This window comes from Centrocercus urophasianus, unplaced genomic scaffold (assembly GCF_019232065.1).
Source record: "Centrocercus urophasianus isolate 14NV4802_14NV808 unplaced genomic scaffold, USGS_Curo_1.0 seq_19, whole genome shotgun sequence".
Taxonomy (NCBI): domain Eukaryota; kingdom Metazoa; phylum Chordata; class Aves; order Galliformes; family Phasianidae; genus Centrocercus; species Centrocercus urophasianus.
This window is the reverse complement of record NW_024884744.1, coordinates 10,432,919-10,450,246: the sequence shown is the minus strand read 5'-3', so window position 1 is coordinate 10,450,246 and position 17,328 is coordinate 10,432,919. Positions and strand designations below refer to the sequence as shown.

At 43.4% G+C, this 17,328-nt stretch overlaps 1 protein-coding gene across 3 annotated transcripts in view; it reads left to right on the top strand.

The window, feature by feature from the left end:
• Positions 1 to 17,328, top strand: part of FGF12 (fibroblast growth factor 12) — an 81,760-nt gene that overhangs the window by 11,728 nt on the left and 52,704 nt on the right. For all 3 annotated transcript variants that reach the window (XM_042821019.1, XM_042821021.1, XM_042821020.1), the window contains exons 2-3: positions 5,828 to 5,938; positions 11,036 to 11,139. In XM_042821019.1, coding sequence (XP_042676953.1) covers positions 5,828 to 5,938; positions 11,036 to 11,139 — 215 coding nt within the window. The remainder of the gene's footprint in view (positions 1 to 5,827; positions 5,939 to 11,035; positions 11,140 to 17,328) is intronic.

Sequence of the window (17,328 nt, the reverse complement as noted above, 5' to 3'; positions counted from 1 at the left end):
AAATGAGAATAACGGGGTGTGTAAGTTCCAGGCTCAAATGCTTAATTGCAAAAAGCAAATATTCAAAAAACATTTAGGTGAAATGTGCTCCTGAGCTGTGTTACAGGTGCCCTGTTTGCAGTCACATCCTCAACAGAAGTGTTGCATGGGCAGAGAGGCCAGACAGCAGTGCACCCAGCTGGGATCAGCCCAGCACTAGAGGTGCTTTCTCTTTTACCAGCCCAATGTACTGCAGTGCAGCAGGTGCTGGCTGGGCTGGTTCAGAGTCCCAAACAAACTTACTATGCTGATTGCAGGTGGAGGCATTGAGTCAGAGTGTGTCCTGCTACAGCAAATAAGCAGGCATGTCTCATTCCAAAATCATTCGGTGGTACCTTCCTGCTACATGGCTGCAGTTGCTGGATGTAAAATGGCTGCTAACTGGCCAAGTGAGACGAGTCTTCCACTGCTTGACAGCATATTGTGTGGAGAACAGTAACTCCAGAGCATCACTTGAAGCCATAACCAGCACACAGGCCCTCTGACACCCAGTGCAGAGTGAATTTAGAAGCAGTTCTGCACCAGCACCCTTCAGTCGAGGCTTGCTTGTCAGCCAGAGCATTGCTATGGATTGCAGGAGCCCCTGGAGGCAGTGACTGCAGTCCCTGAAAGGTCTCTAAGCCCTTTGTCTTTCCAGAAGTTCCTTTGTCTTTCCTGCTGAAACCCAGCCCTGCCGAGATCCTCCTGAGATCCTCCCGTTTGTTCAGTGAGCTGAAGTTAAGGTCTGGTTGAATGGTGTCTGGTTGAGTTCCTTCAGGTCTCCCAGTCTTAGACCTTCAGTTAGACAATTATCATAGAATCATAGAATCATAGAATCACCAAGGTTGGAAAAGACCTAAAAGATCATCCAGTCCAACCGTTCACCTATTCCCAATAGCTCCCACTAAACCATGTCCCTCAACACAACATCCAGCCTTTCCTTGAACACCTTGAACACTTTCATTGCAACGAGGCATGGTGGTCTGTGAATTGGAAGAAGTGAGGCCATGCAAACTGCCCTCCTAAAGGTGGGTCAGCTGCAAATCAGAGTTGTGCCCTATTCTGTGGTTCTCCACAACTCAGGGTCTCAGGGTTACAACTCAGGGTCTAGGTTTGAGCCACCCTGGGGTGCATGATGAAGGTTGTAAGGTTTGATTCCTGGGGTTCACGCTGAGGCACGAGCCCAACTCACATTCGTACAGCACCTTGCTGATAACAGTAAGCAACAGCACGCTCTCAGCAAGGTTTTGCTGAATGCTGCATTGGGTGAATAACCCCACAGCTTCTTTTCACATTAAGAGCAATCGTCTTGCTTGTGCACTTTCCATTTTGCAGTTAGTTCCGTGTTCAACTTTGCAGTGGAATTGCCAGATCACAGCCCAAGCTAATGGTTGAGCACCAGGTGAGAAGATGTGGCTAACCCAGAGAGCTCAGGTGCAAGCAATGAACCTGAGTGACCAGAAGGAGTGAAGCCAGGATGCACCCCTCCTCACCCTCATTTAAGGGTTAGCAGTTGAGGGGGTGGAATCTCTCTGGACGAATGTTTTGCTTTTCTTAAGCTGTTACTGGTCATTAAAAGAAGTGGGTAAATTTCCTTTTTTTTTTTTTTTTTTTTTAAATCATGCTGTTGCTTGTAGGATTTGTAGTCTAATAGAAGGCACTGTCATTGCCTTCTCTGCTGCATGAATTTACAGAGCAGAAATTAAATGAGCGATAATTAAAGAGCCAGTGATATTTCTAATAAAAAGCTTTTTTCCCAGTGATTCTGCCAGAGCTCCTACACTTCCCTATGGGATATGGTGAATACCTTCAGTAGTGCTTGTGGGCAGTGTGACACTGTTGGAGGGCCGATTTGTATGTGTACCTTTCATGTCTTTTGGGAAGTCCCAGAAGATGGAACAGGCTGCTCAGAGAGCTGGTGGAGTCCCTGGAGGCATTTGAGATTTGTGGAAATGTGGCACTGAGGGATGTGGTTAGTAGGCATGGTGGGATAGGCAGGGGGTAGGACTAGATGATCTTAGAGGTCTTTTTACTCTTAATGATTCAATGATGGTTACCATGCAACATAGCAGCAGGAAGCATAGCACCCTGTGGTGGATGGAGGTGACTCCACCTTCGGGGAGCACCACATTTGAAAGATTGGAGCTCACGGCCTTGGTGTGAGGAGTGTCTCTGCTGCATTTCCTCCAGCTTCCGCACCCTGAATAGCTGTGTGAGCAGCCAGAGCAGGATCCCTTATGTGAGCATCCTAAAGCACAATGGCTTATAAAACAAGAACAAAAATATCCCTAGATATATCACATGGGAATCTTAATAGCTTGGGGGCTGCATTGAGAATAAGAGCTGCATGGAAGTCTCTTGTGTTCAGCCTGTACTTTGAGATCAAGGCAGTCATAACTTCTTCCTTAAATCCATTCTGAAACACTTGTCTTTGTCTTTAGGGAGCCACTAAGTTACAATGAAGTCTTATCCATGTTAGTTTAGTTCCATTTCTGTGGGAAAAGCTGATCCTGCAGTAAAGCAGGGGAGTGTGCAGAGGAGCCTGAGTGGGAGAAGTAGGTTTATCCTGACTGCATTGTGCAGTATTGCTCCTTTAAAGGTGTGGAGATCCAAGCTGCTCTTAACAATGCAGTGATGAGGTTAAAGAGTAGATGTGAGTGATTTTGTGAGTTATAGAAAGAAAATGGTAATGGAGGGGATTGTACTTGGCTGTGCTGCAGTTTTTCTCCACTCTTTATGGCTTGTTCTGTCTCCTATTGATTATAGTTTGGGGCAGTTTTACTGGAGGAACTCGACAAACCCTCAGGGTTATGGGCTTTCTTTTTCCTCTCAGTGTTTATTGAAGCACTGGGAATATTGTCAGCAAGGAAGAATTGCTCTCTTCTGTATCTAACTGCTAAGCTGTGGAAAACTTTCATTCCATTTTGTTGCCTTTCTGCCTTGTGTTATGGTCTGTCAGGATGTTCCTCCGTCCTTAAGTGACCAAGAGAGTTGATGGTTGTGTTAGTTTCCAAAAACAAGTAAACAAAAAATCACTGAGATTTTCAGTGTGATTGCTGCAGCACAAGGGGTGGCAATGCTAGAAGACCATGATAAAATCGCTGTTCTCTGGGATTGGAAAAAGGTGATGCTAAGATACATGATATGACTAGAGTGAAAAGTCAGGCAATAGCCTAGTGTAGAGCTGTGCCTTTAGGTTGGCTGGAAAAATGCTACTCTGTGATTGTATGCCTCCCTTCAAGCAATAACTCTAGGCTGAGCTTTGGGAAGAAGGATGAGTGCATCCTTGGTCCTTGTTAGAAGCAGGCTTCACCTTGAGGGTCTGGAAAAGGCTTTGTTTGCTGATGATGCAGGGCTTCCTAAATGAGTCCAGAGTGTGGGGATGCTGCTGCAAAAAGGGCTCTGAGCAGGGTGGAGGCAGAAACACCACTGCATTAGGGACTGGAGGAACACATTAGTTTTGTGTGGCTTACTGCTCTGTTTCGCTCCCCGTTGAGATACTGTGAGCCTCAAACTTCAGCTGAAGTAGATCTGGTCAGAAAGAAGAGCATGGAAGAGAAGACTTCTCCTCAACCTTTCCTTTGGCAAGCACTGATTTAGGAAAGCCAGGCAGTTGTTGGAGCTTGATTCAGACCTGACTGTGTGTTTGTCATGTCAGCGATGAAGGGATGCTGGGTCTTTGCCCTGTGTTTTCTTATGGTGACAGCCTTCTGGTACAGCCCTGCTTCCATCTATAGCATGGATGTGTGGAGGTTCTGGTGCTGTTTTGATTAAACTCTTAAGGTGATGGTAAGCTACTAATGGTGAGAAGCTTTGCTCTGCGCTGTACTCAGTAGGCTGCTTAGTATTAGTGGGAGTGGTATGCATATCCTTCCAAAATGATTTGTGTGATCCAAGCATACCTAGGACCACAAAAGACAAAGGCCTTCTGTCCTGTAGCTAAATCATCTTCCCAAGGAAGGGGGTAAAGTTGTTTTTTTTTATCTTCACTTCTCTTATCCTTCAGGGGATTTCAGGCAAGGTCTTCCCCTTTCCCCAGCACACCAAGAGCTTCAGGCTGCAGAAGCATTTCTAAGCATGTCCTGCTGGGAGCTCTTCCATTCTGTGCAAAGTACTTACACATGAAAATTTAATGAGAGAGTAAAAATGAGGCTGGGACTCATTCAGGAACTGAAACATAGGTCTCCTACTGGAGAATGCCTATTAGTGCCTTTATTATTATTGTGGTATTAGATAAAAGGGAGGAAAAGGGACACATTGGAAGAGGGTGTAGTGTTCAGCTGTGCCTGATAATACAGCTTTGCATTCCCTTCTTTCTTGAATCAAGTTCCTGTGTCCAACAAAACAGATCTTGTGTTTTGGAAAGGAACAAAGCAAAATGTTTACTTTCAAATGAACTTATTTTGCTTTAGTTGACATGTGCTCTTAGTAGAGTGTACTTATTGTCCAAGAGCTGTGAATCTTGCTTTCCTGCAGTCTACACCATTTGGGTTACTATGAAATCACTTTTTAAGGCAACATGGAAACCAACTGGCACTGATTTATTCATGGCAAGCATGTGCTTCTGTAGATACAAAATTGGACCTGATTCTCTTGAGGGCTGGTGGAGGGGCCCCCAAAGCTCCAACCCTTTACAGCCATCCACTCTGCTCTTCCTGCTGGCCTTGGGGTTTGGCTGGAGGAAATCTGGGCTGGGGGGCTCGGCCCTCACCTGGGGAAGTCAGTGCAGGAATGTTAGGGATGGGCAATCCTGATGGGGCCACTTAATGCACAATGTGACTGTGAGGTATGCAGTGACTGTGGCTTATCAAACAGCCTCAGCAAAGGCTTGGAGGATGGAGGCTGATTACATTTTGGTATGCTGCACTGGATTTTTTTATTTTTTTCCTCTTAGTAAGAATTCATTGTTGTTTGCTCAAAACTTCTCAAGGGTGGTCAGACAGAACTATGAACTTGCTTTGCATAAGGGAATCTCTGTAACCCAGCTGGTGGGGCTGCCTGTAGCTGGCTGGTTAGCTTTAAGAAGCTACATCGATAAAACACCTAGGACAATTTTTGACTATATTTCTGTTTGACCGGTGGACCCTGCTAATAACAAAGAGCAGTTCTCATCTGCCAGAGTATGTGGCACACGTTTTTTGGGAGGGAGGAACACACGGGATTTGAAAACAGAGGCGTTTCAGGTGCCCATAAATGCTTCGAAGGTCATTTTTGGAGGTGTCTCACATCTGTTCTTCTTAGTAATTTTGCTCCCCTAATCCCACACAGTTGGACTGGTGCAGCCTGATTCAGTGCTCGGTTACTTTGGTGTTATGCTGCTGTAATAACATCAACTTAAACAGATTTTTCAGTGGCATAAAACTGGAGTGACGTAATAGGGAATGAAACATAGAAACCGAGCAAGTTGCCTTCACAGGCAACACAACAAGAAACAATAAGTGCATTCTTTGCTAGACTGCTAGCAAATTTGCTTCTAAACTGGAGGCATATTCAGAATATGTAAGCTGTCTAAAGACTTTCATTTGGTAGGTAACTTTCACTGAAGCAGTGTTGCATAAATCTGTTACTTTATGCTGTACCAACTATGCCTTGCATTTTACCTGCTCATCTGATCTCCGTTTTATTTGCCTGTGTGTCTGTGTATATATGAATATTTTACAGCCTCTCTTGAAAGGGATTGCAGAAAGCCGTCTCACTTCCAAACACTTTCTTTACTCAGGGCTTAATGGGGGCTGTACAAATTAGGTCTCTTGCTACACTGGCATATCTAATAATTCTTTTTAAATTACGTATACTTTTTCTTTTGCAGAACCCCAGCTGAAGGGAATTGTGACAAGGTTATTCAGCCAGCAGGAATACTTCCTGCAGATGCACCCAGATGGTACAATTGATGGGACCAAGGACGAAAACAGCGACTACAGTAAGAAAAATTAGCCTGTTTTGCAACCCAATTACAATCAAATGCATCACCTAGTGGGTCTTGATTGTGAAGCTTCATTTCAGAGAAGATTGAATTAGGAAGAAGCCAGATGTTTTCTACACATTTTTTTTTTTAATCTATACTTCCCCTTTAAATCTTGCCTGTGTAATTTCATATGTTTCCTCTCCAATCTTGTTCCCTCCTGCCCCAATTCTGTAACTGCCATCTGGGTGGGGTGGAGAATAAAACCCATGATTTGAACTGCTGCCAGAAGAGAAAGGAGATTATATTTATACACATGCCACATGGGTAAAGGATACAGGGAATTCTCTTTCCAAGGAGAAGAGGAGATAATTGCTTTTGCTTTTTTTATCCTGAAAAATTCAGCAAGCATTGGGAATTTCCAAGCTGGAGAAATCCAGCTGTTCATCCAAGTCTCTTGCTTTGAGACTGAGATTATTGGATGTCCTTTCCTTTCCAAATGAGGTCTGCTTCCAAAAAAATGCTCAAAGGGGATTAGATTTGCACTATTCACCAAAGGATAGCAAAGTGGAGCCGTGTAGGTTTAAAAGTGATGCTCGTATGCAGGAGCCATAATGGTTTAAACCAGCCAATAACCCATATCCCTTTGCCAGAGCAGTGTGCAAGAGAGGGACTCTGTGAGGAAAAGAACCATATGTGGACAACCTCACCACACTCCTGTATACCTCTTACTCTGTGGGGGCCTGAGCCTTCCTACAAGAAGCCTGGCCTTGGATTTTCTCAGGCAGATGCCAGCACACAATGAGTTCAGTGGGCTTTAGCAAGTGAGTAATGAACCAGTGCTGGGTGGTATTAGCTGCTTTTTTTTCGAAGGAGAAAGACATAGGATGTTTTCAATCTGCAGAAAATCCCATTGGAGGCCTATTTGTCATCTGGCATGCAAAGAGCTTCTGGAAATGGCAGGGATTCATTACTCTCATATATCAGTGAGGACCAAACAACAAAGTAATGGGCTTAAATGGAAGCAGAACGTGGGTAAACAGCAGAGAAAAAGGAAATGTAAGGACAGTTCTGCAATATTTCAGGCTGGCAAATGAAAGAAGGGAAGCTTCTTCTGGCCCCTCCTCAGAGGGCACAAGAGCAATCTCCTGTGTCTCTGTGACCGAGTTAGCCCCTCATTGCCCAAACAGTTCTCATTTATGTCAGAGATCAGATTGGCAGCAAGATGCTAAGTACTTGTAAGCTTCTTCTACTCTGTTGTCTTAATTGGAAGTAGATGGGCTGAAGGGCACTTCTGGAGTGTCAATTTTTCTGGTGAGATGACAGCCCTACCTTGGCAGCCTGGTGGCGCAGGAGGTCATGGCTGTAATGTGCCAAGCCCATTGCTCAGTCATGGGCTGTGCAGGAGGGTTTGGTGCATAAAGGGGCATTTCAGATGGAGATTACAGAGGTCAAACTATCCCCTATGTCCTGACCTTAGGTCATATCAGAAGAGAAAAATCCAATCTGATAGTATTTGGCTCCTGTAAATGAGAAGAGTATGCTTTATTCATTCCTATTTAACTTTTGACTGCTCACTTTCCTTTATAAATCTTCAGCTTAAGTCAGTGATTTATATGATACGAAGCTTCCTGCTATCGCTTCAAAACTAAGTAACACTTTCCACTTCAGAAGTAACAAAAAAAAAAAAAAGCACACATCCTCCTTTCTATATTCCTTTAGATCTCTTGAATTTTGACCAGAAAAAAAACCAAACACATAAGTGTATTCAACTAAGTGAACAGCTGCAGACTTGCCTCACTGATATTTTCTGCTTTAAAATATTTATCCAGAACACTTCTGGCCAGCTATTCAGAAGCCTGCACTGTATTTCTGTGCAAAACTCATCAAAAATAGATAAATGATATTTTCCTGTCCCTGGAGTGGTGTTGGTTAACTCACTTCCACTGTCAGAGAAGGATGCTCTTGATGCTCGCAGCAGGTCCTTGCCACCATGTGTGGCCACACGTTCTCTGTTCAGAAGTCATCTTTGCACAATTAAATGCCCAGTGAATGCTGTGTTCCATACACTGACTCTGTGTGCTGAATCTACGCACTAATCATTTGAATTATCATTATGAAAGGAAGCCTAATTCTTGGGGAATGCATTAGGTTGGTTTACTCTGGCAAAATAAACATTTCAAATGAGATGCTGACATGTCCCTTAGATACATCTGACGCAATTAAAAGTTCTAATAAAAATCCAACTATTTGTATAAGAGGAACTGCTAATATTTAAGCAATTTTAAAATGAATTATCTATCTGGTTCCCATTTTATGGGTGTTCTTGAGAGGCTGATGGCATTTATTTTCCACCTCTTCTTTTAAAGAAAAAAGAAAAAAAAAAAAAAACAAAAAAAAAAACTGAGCCAAGTTCTAATGGCATTTGAATGGGCATCCAGCCAGCTTCCCACAAAACAGTGCTTGGGACATCTGTTCCTTATACCATACAGTTAGAGGCACACTATCTTAACATAAGCAAGAGGACAGGTTCTCTTCCTACTCTTATTGGGATATATGAAGAATTTTTTTGTATGTAAGGTAGCTCAGACACATAATCAAGTAAGTGTTCAGTGTTTAAAAAGTGCTGTGTGTCTGATAAACTACAATGATCAACGTGTTTGTGGTCAAAGGATTTAGCAGTGGAGTGTGATAAAAGTGCTATAATCAATAAGCATTGTCGCATATAAATCTGGTGGTGGGAGAAAACGGTGAAATGTAATGACAGCAAATCAGCAGAAGCATACAGTGTCTTAATTTTTCTATCTTCTGCAGGTTAAACCTGAGGAGTATGTCCATCCCATGTGGTTGCATATGGCATAGAAAATATAACTTTTGCAACAGAAGTGTTTAATGATATTTTCTTTTTTTACTACATCAGACCCCATAGGGTGGAATAATAGATTGTTAATGTTGGAAAAGACCACTAAGATTGTCTAGTCCAACCACTGACCATGTCCCCTCAGTGCCACATCTCCATGATTCTTGAACACCTCCAGGGATGGTGACTCCCACCTCCCTGGGCAGGCTGTGGCAGTGCACCACCACTCTTTCAGAGAGGAAATTGTACTTGTGGAGAAAAGAGAGTTTTGGAGATGGAGATACTTCCGGGTGGAACTTCTCCCCACTGATTCTGGGCATTATCACCCCACTGCCTAATGAATGCTTTGAATGGTCTGTCACAAGTTTTCTATGGAAGACAAATTGGCTGTACAGAAAGAATGATGACGCCCATTTTGCTTCATTATTTGCAGTAACGTGCTCCATTTTTCAGTGGGGGAAAAATTAGGCAAGGGAAATGCTTATAAATAGATTTGTTAATTACAGAGGGTTTTAAACCTTTCTAGTAGTGAGAAATTGATTGAAATATAGGCTTGCCTTGGTTACTGTGCTCCTCAACAGTAGAATTATGTTGTAATGCAGCTCTTTGGTGCCAGTAGCTACACTGGGGCTTGTCTGTTTCCACTTGGAACACTAAGAGTAGTGCACTTCTTGGCTCTTATTGTTCAAAGACCAATACCTACGTTGAACTTTACATTGACATGTTGAAGCCCTCTGCTTGCTTCCTATGAAATTGCTTAAACATAGGCACCAATTGTGGTAAGGCTTAAGCGTACATTTTGATATTCCATTGAAGATGGTGGTTATAACTGCAAGAAGTTGTGCAATTTCTGGGAGTTTGACAAATCTCTTGTGTTCTCCATTGTTTGCAAGCAACAATTTTTTTTTTTTTTTTTTTTTTTTTTTTTACTACTTTTCTCTCCCTATTTGCTATAAATGTTTTCCTCTTTAAAAGGGGATCACAACCACTTTTGTCTCATCCTCTCTGTAGTAATTCACGTGAAGGAGGTTTTAAAAACCATCTCATGATGGAGTTAAATCCATGTTACCTGGCATGTGTGTCTAGCAGGTTTCCTTGGAGAGTGATGCTGGCATTGAGTTACATTTGAGTTCTTCCATTATACCAGCTTTAACAACAGCCTGACCTGAGGAGCTGCAGCAGTTTCACTGGGACGTTTGAGCAAAAGCTGCTTTTGCCTTCAGTGCTGATGTTAAATCAGGGGTGGCACATCTCCCAGAGAAGGAAAGACTAAGACACAGAGAGGTCTGCTTCTCTTGCAGCCATTATGGGAAGACCTCTTCCAGGTGTAGAAATTTGTAAATGATCTATAAAATGAATCAGTTTGAGGATTATGTCCTTACAGTCAGTTGGAAAATAGGAATACTTCATTGTGCTCTGTCACTCAGTCCTTCTTCTACACTCTACCTGCTGTTGGGTCTCCTCTGGTCTCATTCAAACATCCTGGTCAGTTCTAGAGTTTTGAGCAGATTTATTCAAAAAAAGAAAAGTATTAAAAAGACAAGAAATGCTTAATGAACATGAAAGTCTGAATTAGTGACTAGGAAATTAGGAAAAAACTCCCATTCCAGGGTAGTTGTGTGAAGAGACCTTGAATGGAGCATTCCCATGTTTCTGCTTGACCCTGTGCCTGTTTTTCCATATGCCGAGCTCTGCCCATGGCTGGGTCCAGTTAGCTCTTTGTAAGCTGAAGCATAAGGTCCTGCAGCACCTGGGTGCTCTTGTCTTACAGATCTCAGTGGGAACAAAGCCATGTTAATGCCTGAGTGTTCAGAATATCAGTGCTGACAGTCCTCTCTCTTTTGAGTCCCTTAGAAATGCAGCAAAAGCCTGACCATACGTTAATGCTTAATGGAAAGGTCTTTCACTGAGATTCAGGGGCTGTTTGGAATCAAGCAATAAGAAATAATTGGCAGGAAGTTGCTGCAGCGCTTTAGTCATTAGGATGGCAGTAAAACTGAGTTCTGAAAGGTCGTATCTTCTGTCCTATCTAGTGCTGCTTCTGAATGAGGAGCAGAGCTCTGGTCAGGTCTGTGTCTCTTCTTCTGTCCTTTTTAAAAACTGCTTTCAGCATCAAAGCTGTGGCTGTGGATCCTTCATGTAGCTGGAACAGGACTTGTTTCCAACTCAGGACTGGGGTGGGCTAGCCCCAAGGCAAGAAGCAGCAGTGGCCACATGAGCTGATGTCTCAGTAACTTTTGCTTTTCTTTCCGCAGCCCTTTTCAACCTAATTCCTGTGGGTCTTCGTGTGGTGGCAATCCAAGGGGTGAAGGCAGGCCTGTACGTTGCCATGAACGCTGAGGGCTATCTCTACAGCTCAGTAAGTACTTGCACCCTTGGTGGCTGGGTGTTGTAGGTGGGAGGGAGGACTTGGAGGCAGTCACATATTTGGAAGCCTGTAAAAGCAGGAATGATGGGAGCTGCTACAAAGCCACGCAATATTCACTTCAAAGTGTCTCTGTGGAGCTTCGTGGTAATATTTCCTGACCTGTGAAGATACCCTTTGCATTCCTTTGAGTAGTTACTTAATGTAGGTCATGTTGTAGAGGAGGTTTTGTGGTTTGCTGGTTATATTCTGGTTTCATATTTGTGAAATGGGATGGACCGAATGGAATTGCTTCTGCATTGCACCCAGAAAACTGATCATAGGTGGTGCCCTGATGGGTCATGCTCTGCCTTTGACTGAGGTGTAAATCCACTGTAATACACTGACTTCATTAAAATGGTTCTGGACTGTTCTGTTGGCAGTACTTCAGTGGAGCAGAATTACTCTGTATTTGTGTGGTCTTTTTAATGCACATTAAAGATAAGTGAGGCATTTTTTACTGACTAATTCCCCTATAACTTTCTTAGATGGCATGAAAGGGCATGAGGTTATTCATAAGATTCTCATTTGAAGTAAGTAATTGATTTTCACATTGAATAATTGATTCAGTGATTTATTAAATATGGCAGCCCTTTGCCAGAAATTTTTATGCTTCAAATAACTTTGCTCTAGTTCTACATAGTAAGTAGTGATAGTTATTAACACGCTTCTCATTTCTGTGCTTATGATATCTTGAAAGCATATAGGCAAGATTCTAATCTCATCTCCATTTGTGTAAATTTACAGCACAGTGATTCTGCTCTTGTCTCAGCATTTACTTTGCTTTAAAAGCGCACGTGAGATTGGAGATGGGACTGCTGAAAGGACAACAGCCTCTGGTGCGAGGCATAAATGTTGATTTCCGTGGCCTGTCCACTGTGTGCCTTCCCATAAACCTGCAGACCATGCAGTGTTGTACCATGTATGCAGACAAAGGCAATGCTGTGTTCCTGGTCAGCTTTAAATCACTCATGTGGCTGGGATTTCCTCCGTTCCCTTGGGAGCTAATAATGCTCTCTTTCCTAGCAGCTCAGGGTAGAAAATGGCAAGTGGATATGTTAGTATGCCTGGCGAGATAGGTCTCAAAACTGGCTGCTTGTCAAGAAGAGACAGAGATCAATCTGGATCTCTATGGATGCCAGACGCTTCCTGTTCTTTCATAGTCCAGTAAACATAAATGACTGCCTCTAAATAAGTTGCATCAGTTCACTAACAATGAAAATCTTCTTTTTGTAAAGTGATCAGATCCTAAAGGTAGATAATACCAAGATATCTGCTATTCATGTGAAGTGTCTTAAAATGCTTCAAATCATACATTATTCAAATTAGATAGGTTTAATGGGGCCTGCTTGTTTCTAGCAATTGTGTGTATCTTAAATAGGATGGTTAAGCAGGGAAGACTAAGGATATGCTTTGATGGTGGTAAATGAAGTGCACCTCATTACGTGCCATGGCTTGACAGCATATAGCTCTGTTTAAACTAATACAAGAGTGAAGCTGTTTTTTGTGAATGTAAGGTTTCTGTTCATGGTAAATGGATGCTACTGTCCCATCTCCCCATCTCTGCTTCAGGGAGATGGAACTTCCCAGGGTGGATTTTCTTGTACTGACTGGTGTCTCTGTCTTACAACAACACATCAATAAATTCACTGTGCTTCGGAGAAGTCCCCAAGATAAGAAAGAAGATAAGAAAATTTGGGAATAATTAAGCCTGTTAGAAGCGGGGGCATGGGTCAAGCCTCTCATAGTATCAAAGACAAGGGATTAGACTAGGATCCCATGAAAGAACTGGATGTGACTGAGAAGGGCTCAGCCTGTCCAAGCAGCTTCTTGGTTGCTGTAGCATTCCTTGTGGGGCCGGCTCCCACTCCAAGCCAACGTTTGGCACGGCTGTGTCTGACTCAGAGACTGTGCTGGGGAATTGCTTTGGCAGTGCTGACAGTCTGCTCCCCTCTGGGGTGAGCCAGCCACGGCCATGCTGCCTGGACCTGACTGCTGTCTACACCAAAGGACATGTTGTCCCTGTTCACTTGCTCAGCAGACCCTAAACTATGGCTTTGGACTGGCTTCCTTTGTTGTTATGCTTGCACCTGCTTTATCCCTAGCCTTTTCTGAGAGATTTCTGGAAAATGGGTCAATATTCCCCATAGATAATGTTCACTCACACGGATCCATTGATAAATGAACTTATTCTGCTGCTTGGCTGCCTCACCTGCTGTCTGTCTCAGACTAGCCCTGCTTGGACTTCTTGTAATGCTCTCAAACCTGGAATTGTTTTCAGATAAAACGCAACTATGTAGGGATGTGCTGCTTCTTGTGGTTTTTTTTCCTCCTCTAGAACACAGTTTTTCTACAACTGTAGCTGAACACATTGCCACTGCAGGGTTTGGTTGTTTGGGGTTTTTCTGATAGTATTTAATCTGTGTGTGCCAGCTGGGACCTTGGCTGACATCCTTTGCACTGGATCAAACCAGAGGCTATTATCATCTTGGTCTTGGAGATGATTTGTGCCAGCTCCTTCTCAGCGTGGACTCTTGAATGAATGAGTTTAGAATAAGCAGCCCTTGGAAAAAGTCTTCCCACCACCAATCAGAGCTGGTTCTCTGATGCCAGCTTTGGTGAGAAAGCTCTTCGCAGAAACGTGCAGTACTCTCCAAGACTGATGTGCTTGGCCACATCCATACCTCTAGCAGTGAATTTCTTCATCTCTCCTGTGCAGTTAGAGATGAGCAGGGATAGTGTGGGGTTGGTTTACTTGCTGCCTGCAGCCAACCATAGATCCCTAGCTAGCTAGCTTTACAGCTGGCTGAATGTGTTAGATGCCAAAGCTCATTGGCTTGGAAATCAGCTGTTTATGACTTTAATGGATTGTTTATTTACACTTGAGACCTGCTTTTTTTTCCCAGACTAGCTTAGTGAGGTCTCTGAGGTCTGCTGTGGAATCAGGTGCTGAGCAGGCAAGAAAATCAGGCCTTGATCTGAGGCACTTGCCTTTGCAGACAGCTGGATGCAAAAGCACCATCCTCACAGCGAGCTTGCAGAGTCACTGGTGAGTTTCCGCAGAGGTTTGTTGTAATGTGGAGCAGCTGTCAATTCCCTGGTGATGCCCAAAAATATTTATCAGCACCTGTTTTGGGGAGATGAACAACCCTCCTGGGGATCCTCTGTTGGCATTTGATACTAAAGCAGCAATATACAAAGTGAGTGAAGGACAGCATTTCTACTTGTACTGTCTCAGCTCTTGGGAAGCTGAGGCCAAGGGCTGGTTGTTGCAGAGGACAGGAAAACATAGAATAAAGAGGTACGTCCCGCTCCAGTGAGTTTACAGCTTAATTGTAACGGGAGAAGACACAGAACATGCTCTCCTGTCTGTCGACCTGCAGTTAATGGCTTCACTACCAAATTAATTCCTACTTCCGCATAACCTTGCTAAGTGAAGTTGGAACCGTCCCTTCAGTCTCAACTCCCAGCTTTCTCTCCGTCATTCCTCTTTCATCTCAGAGGAGTATGGGAACGGACCACCCCAAAAATAGTTTGGCTGAGAGGCAAGATCCTGGAGCTTGTCATGGGCAGGGTGTCCCCAGGCCCACCCAGTCATGCCAAGTACACCGACGTTGCAGCTCTCCATGCGATATGTATAATTCAGTGGCACTGCGGCTGGGATTGGTTTTGCCCCAAGTGCATAACGCTTCTAAAATGTATTGCTCTCATATATTCCTTGTTGTTTAACTCTGAGTTCTAATTATTTTTGAAATGGCAAATCATGATACATAATTTATTGGGAAGACTGAGAAAACCCTAGCAGAGATGGGGAATGCAGAGGAGAAAAAAAATAGGTTGCTTACCAGGACTCAGTGTGATTTTACAGTATCAACCTGCTAGTTGAAATGCTGAAATTAGAGCTTGAATCACTTCAAAGATTCCTGCTAATAAGGGAATGATTATGCACAATAAAAAAAAATCCAAACAGCACTGAAAAAAAAAAAAAGTCATGTTAAGAGCTCAGTGTCTTTTCATTTTTCCCTTTCTCTGCTTTTTTATTCTGCTCTATCATTTTGCATAATAAACATGTCTTGCATAATAATAAACAAGCATCTGGGGAAGTATGTATATTAACTGTATTTTTTAATCTGCTTGCAATGCTGTAACTATTTCGCTACAACTCCTCCAGGGTTGCTGTACTCTTATTTACATCATTTCAAGGTCAAGGGCTGAAATCAATAATGCTGCATTCTCTCCCCTAATAGGCTTGGGGTGTCAACCTTCTGCCAATGGCATTTCTTTAATGCCTGTTTGACCTCGAGCCCTGCTAGATGAATCCATGAGAAGTGTTGATCCATTGGGCAGGTATCCTGAACATCTCGTTTTTGCAGACTTTGTAGATGAGCACGCTGCTGGGGGAATTCCCTGGTTTACATGGCTCATTAGGGAGCCAGGTCAGCAAAGACAGAAATGTCTCCAAAGGGAAAGCACAACAGGAGCCCAATTTAATGTGCTTTTAATTTTCCCCCCAGGGCACCCACTCTGCTTCGCTGGTAGTTTAAGAGGGTTTGCTGGAAAGAGATGTTAACTGGAAGATGTGAAATGCCTCTTGTCTCCAGGCTTAATCATGAATGTGGAGGGAGTAAAATGGATGCTGGGGGCAAGCAGTTGTGCCAGGAAAGCCAGTCCCTGGGAGCAGATTCCTACCTTGCATCGAATGTTCCTAAAATACAGCTGATGAGTGTTCTGGTAGCATGGAAACCTGTAAACACATCTATCAATAGCCAGGCGGTCACTTTTCTAACCAATGAGGTGCTCCACCCACGTTGCCTGGCTGTCTTCATCTCTCAGAAGCAAAGTGATGCTTCAGCTTTCTACGTGCCCTGGCACTGAGAGTTCCTCTGTCCTATGTGAGATTGGTGGTAACTGGGCTTGGGATTGTTCAAGATGTGGTGGCATGATTGAGATGTATGAGAAACCAGACTGACCTCACTTGGCAACACCTCCTGGGTTACTTGTCAGACAGGGAGGCTGGCAGGAGATCTGGGTGCTGTAGAACTGTGACTTTTCGGGCAGATTTCCCATCTGGCAGCTCACTGAAGAACGTTGCTCCCAGGACTTCCTTAGCAGAGAACCACAGAGGGGCTCCCATTTGAGGTTGCTGCTCTGCATAGGATCAGGTTTGGCTGTTTTTTGTGCTGAGAACAAAACCAGTGGTAGCAGGACATAACTTGTCCCTGTTCATTGTAGGGGAGTTGGACTAGATGGCCTTTAAGGACAGCTTCCTACTCAAATGATTCTGAGATTCTACAATACTCCTGTTCTCTTAGCTAGCTTATATAATAATAGTGTAATTTATAAAGAATGAAGATGCTTTTAAATAAGGCTTGTCTTAACTTAATCTTGGTTGCATAGGACATTTAATAGTACATTATGTTTCATGTAATGCCATCCAAAGAGGCAGAAATGGGACATTTCCCTTGTAAGCAGTGATCTGTCAATACAGGGATGCATTATGGTCTGTTGCTGAAATTTCATTTTGGAAGAAAATCGGGGAAAAATATACCAGTGGTGCTGACTCATCTCATCTTGACACTTCCCCAAAGAAATTCTGCAGATCCCCATTTTGAAAGGACTTTTAAGCATGTTTTATATTGCTTTACCATTTCTAATAAAATGAGAACAAAATATTTAGATTTCGATGGAGCATTATAATCTCTCATGGTTTCCTTCAAGGGAAGGGGGAGGAGGTTAAAGCACCCAAGAGGGCAGGGTTCCTCTGGTCTGTAAGGAAGGCAAGATTAGAAATCTCAAAGATGAATCACTGTGATAGCTACTATCTTCTGCACAGCCTTCCTTTTGTTGATTTGTGTGAGTCCAAGTGTGTAGCTCCAATTTTGATAAGGAGGTAGGCAAAGTCTTCAGGCAGGCACTAAGCAGCAGTAGTGACCAATGAACCGCTGTAGGGGAAATGATGAGGTAGAAGCAGAAGAAAATGATTGATGCAATACAGTGTTCCAATTGGATTTTGGAAGGAAACTCTAGAAAACGTCCAGACTGAGAACGGGGAGGTGTGCAAGGAATCCCATAGTTAGCAGAGGTGATGTGAGTGGAGCAGCCTAGCAATGCTTGGAATATAACACTGCTGCAGATGCTCCTTGG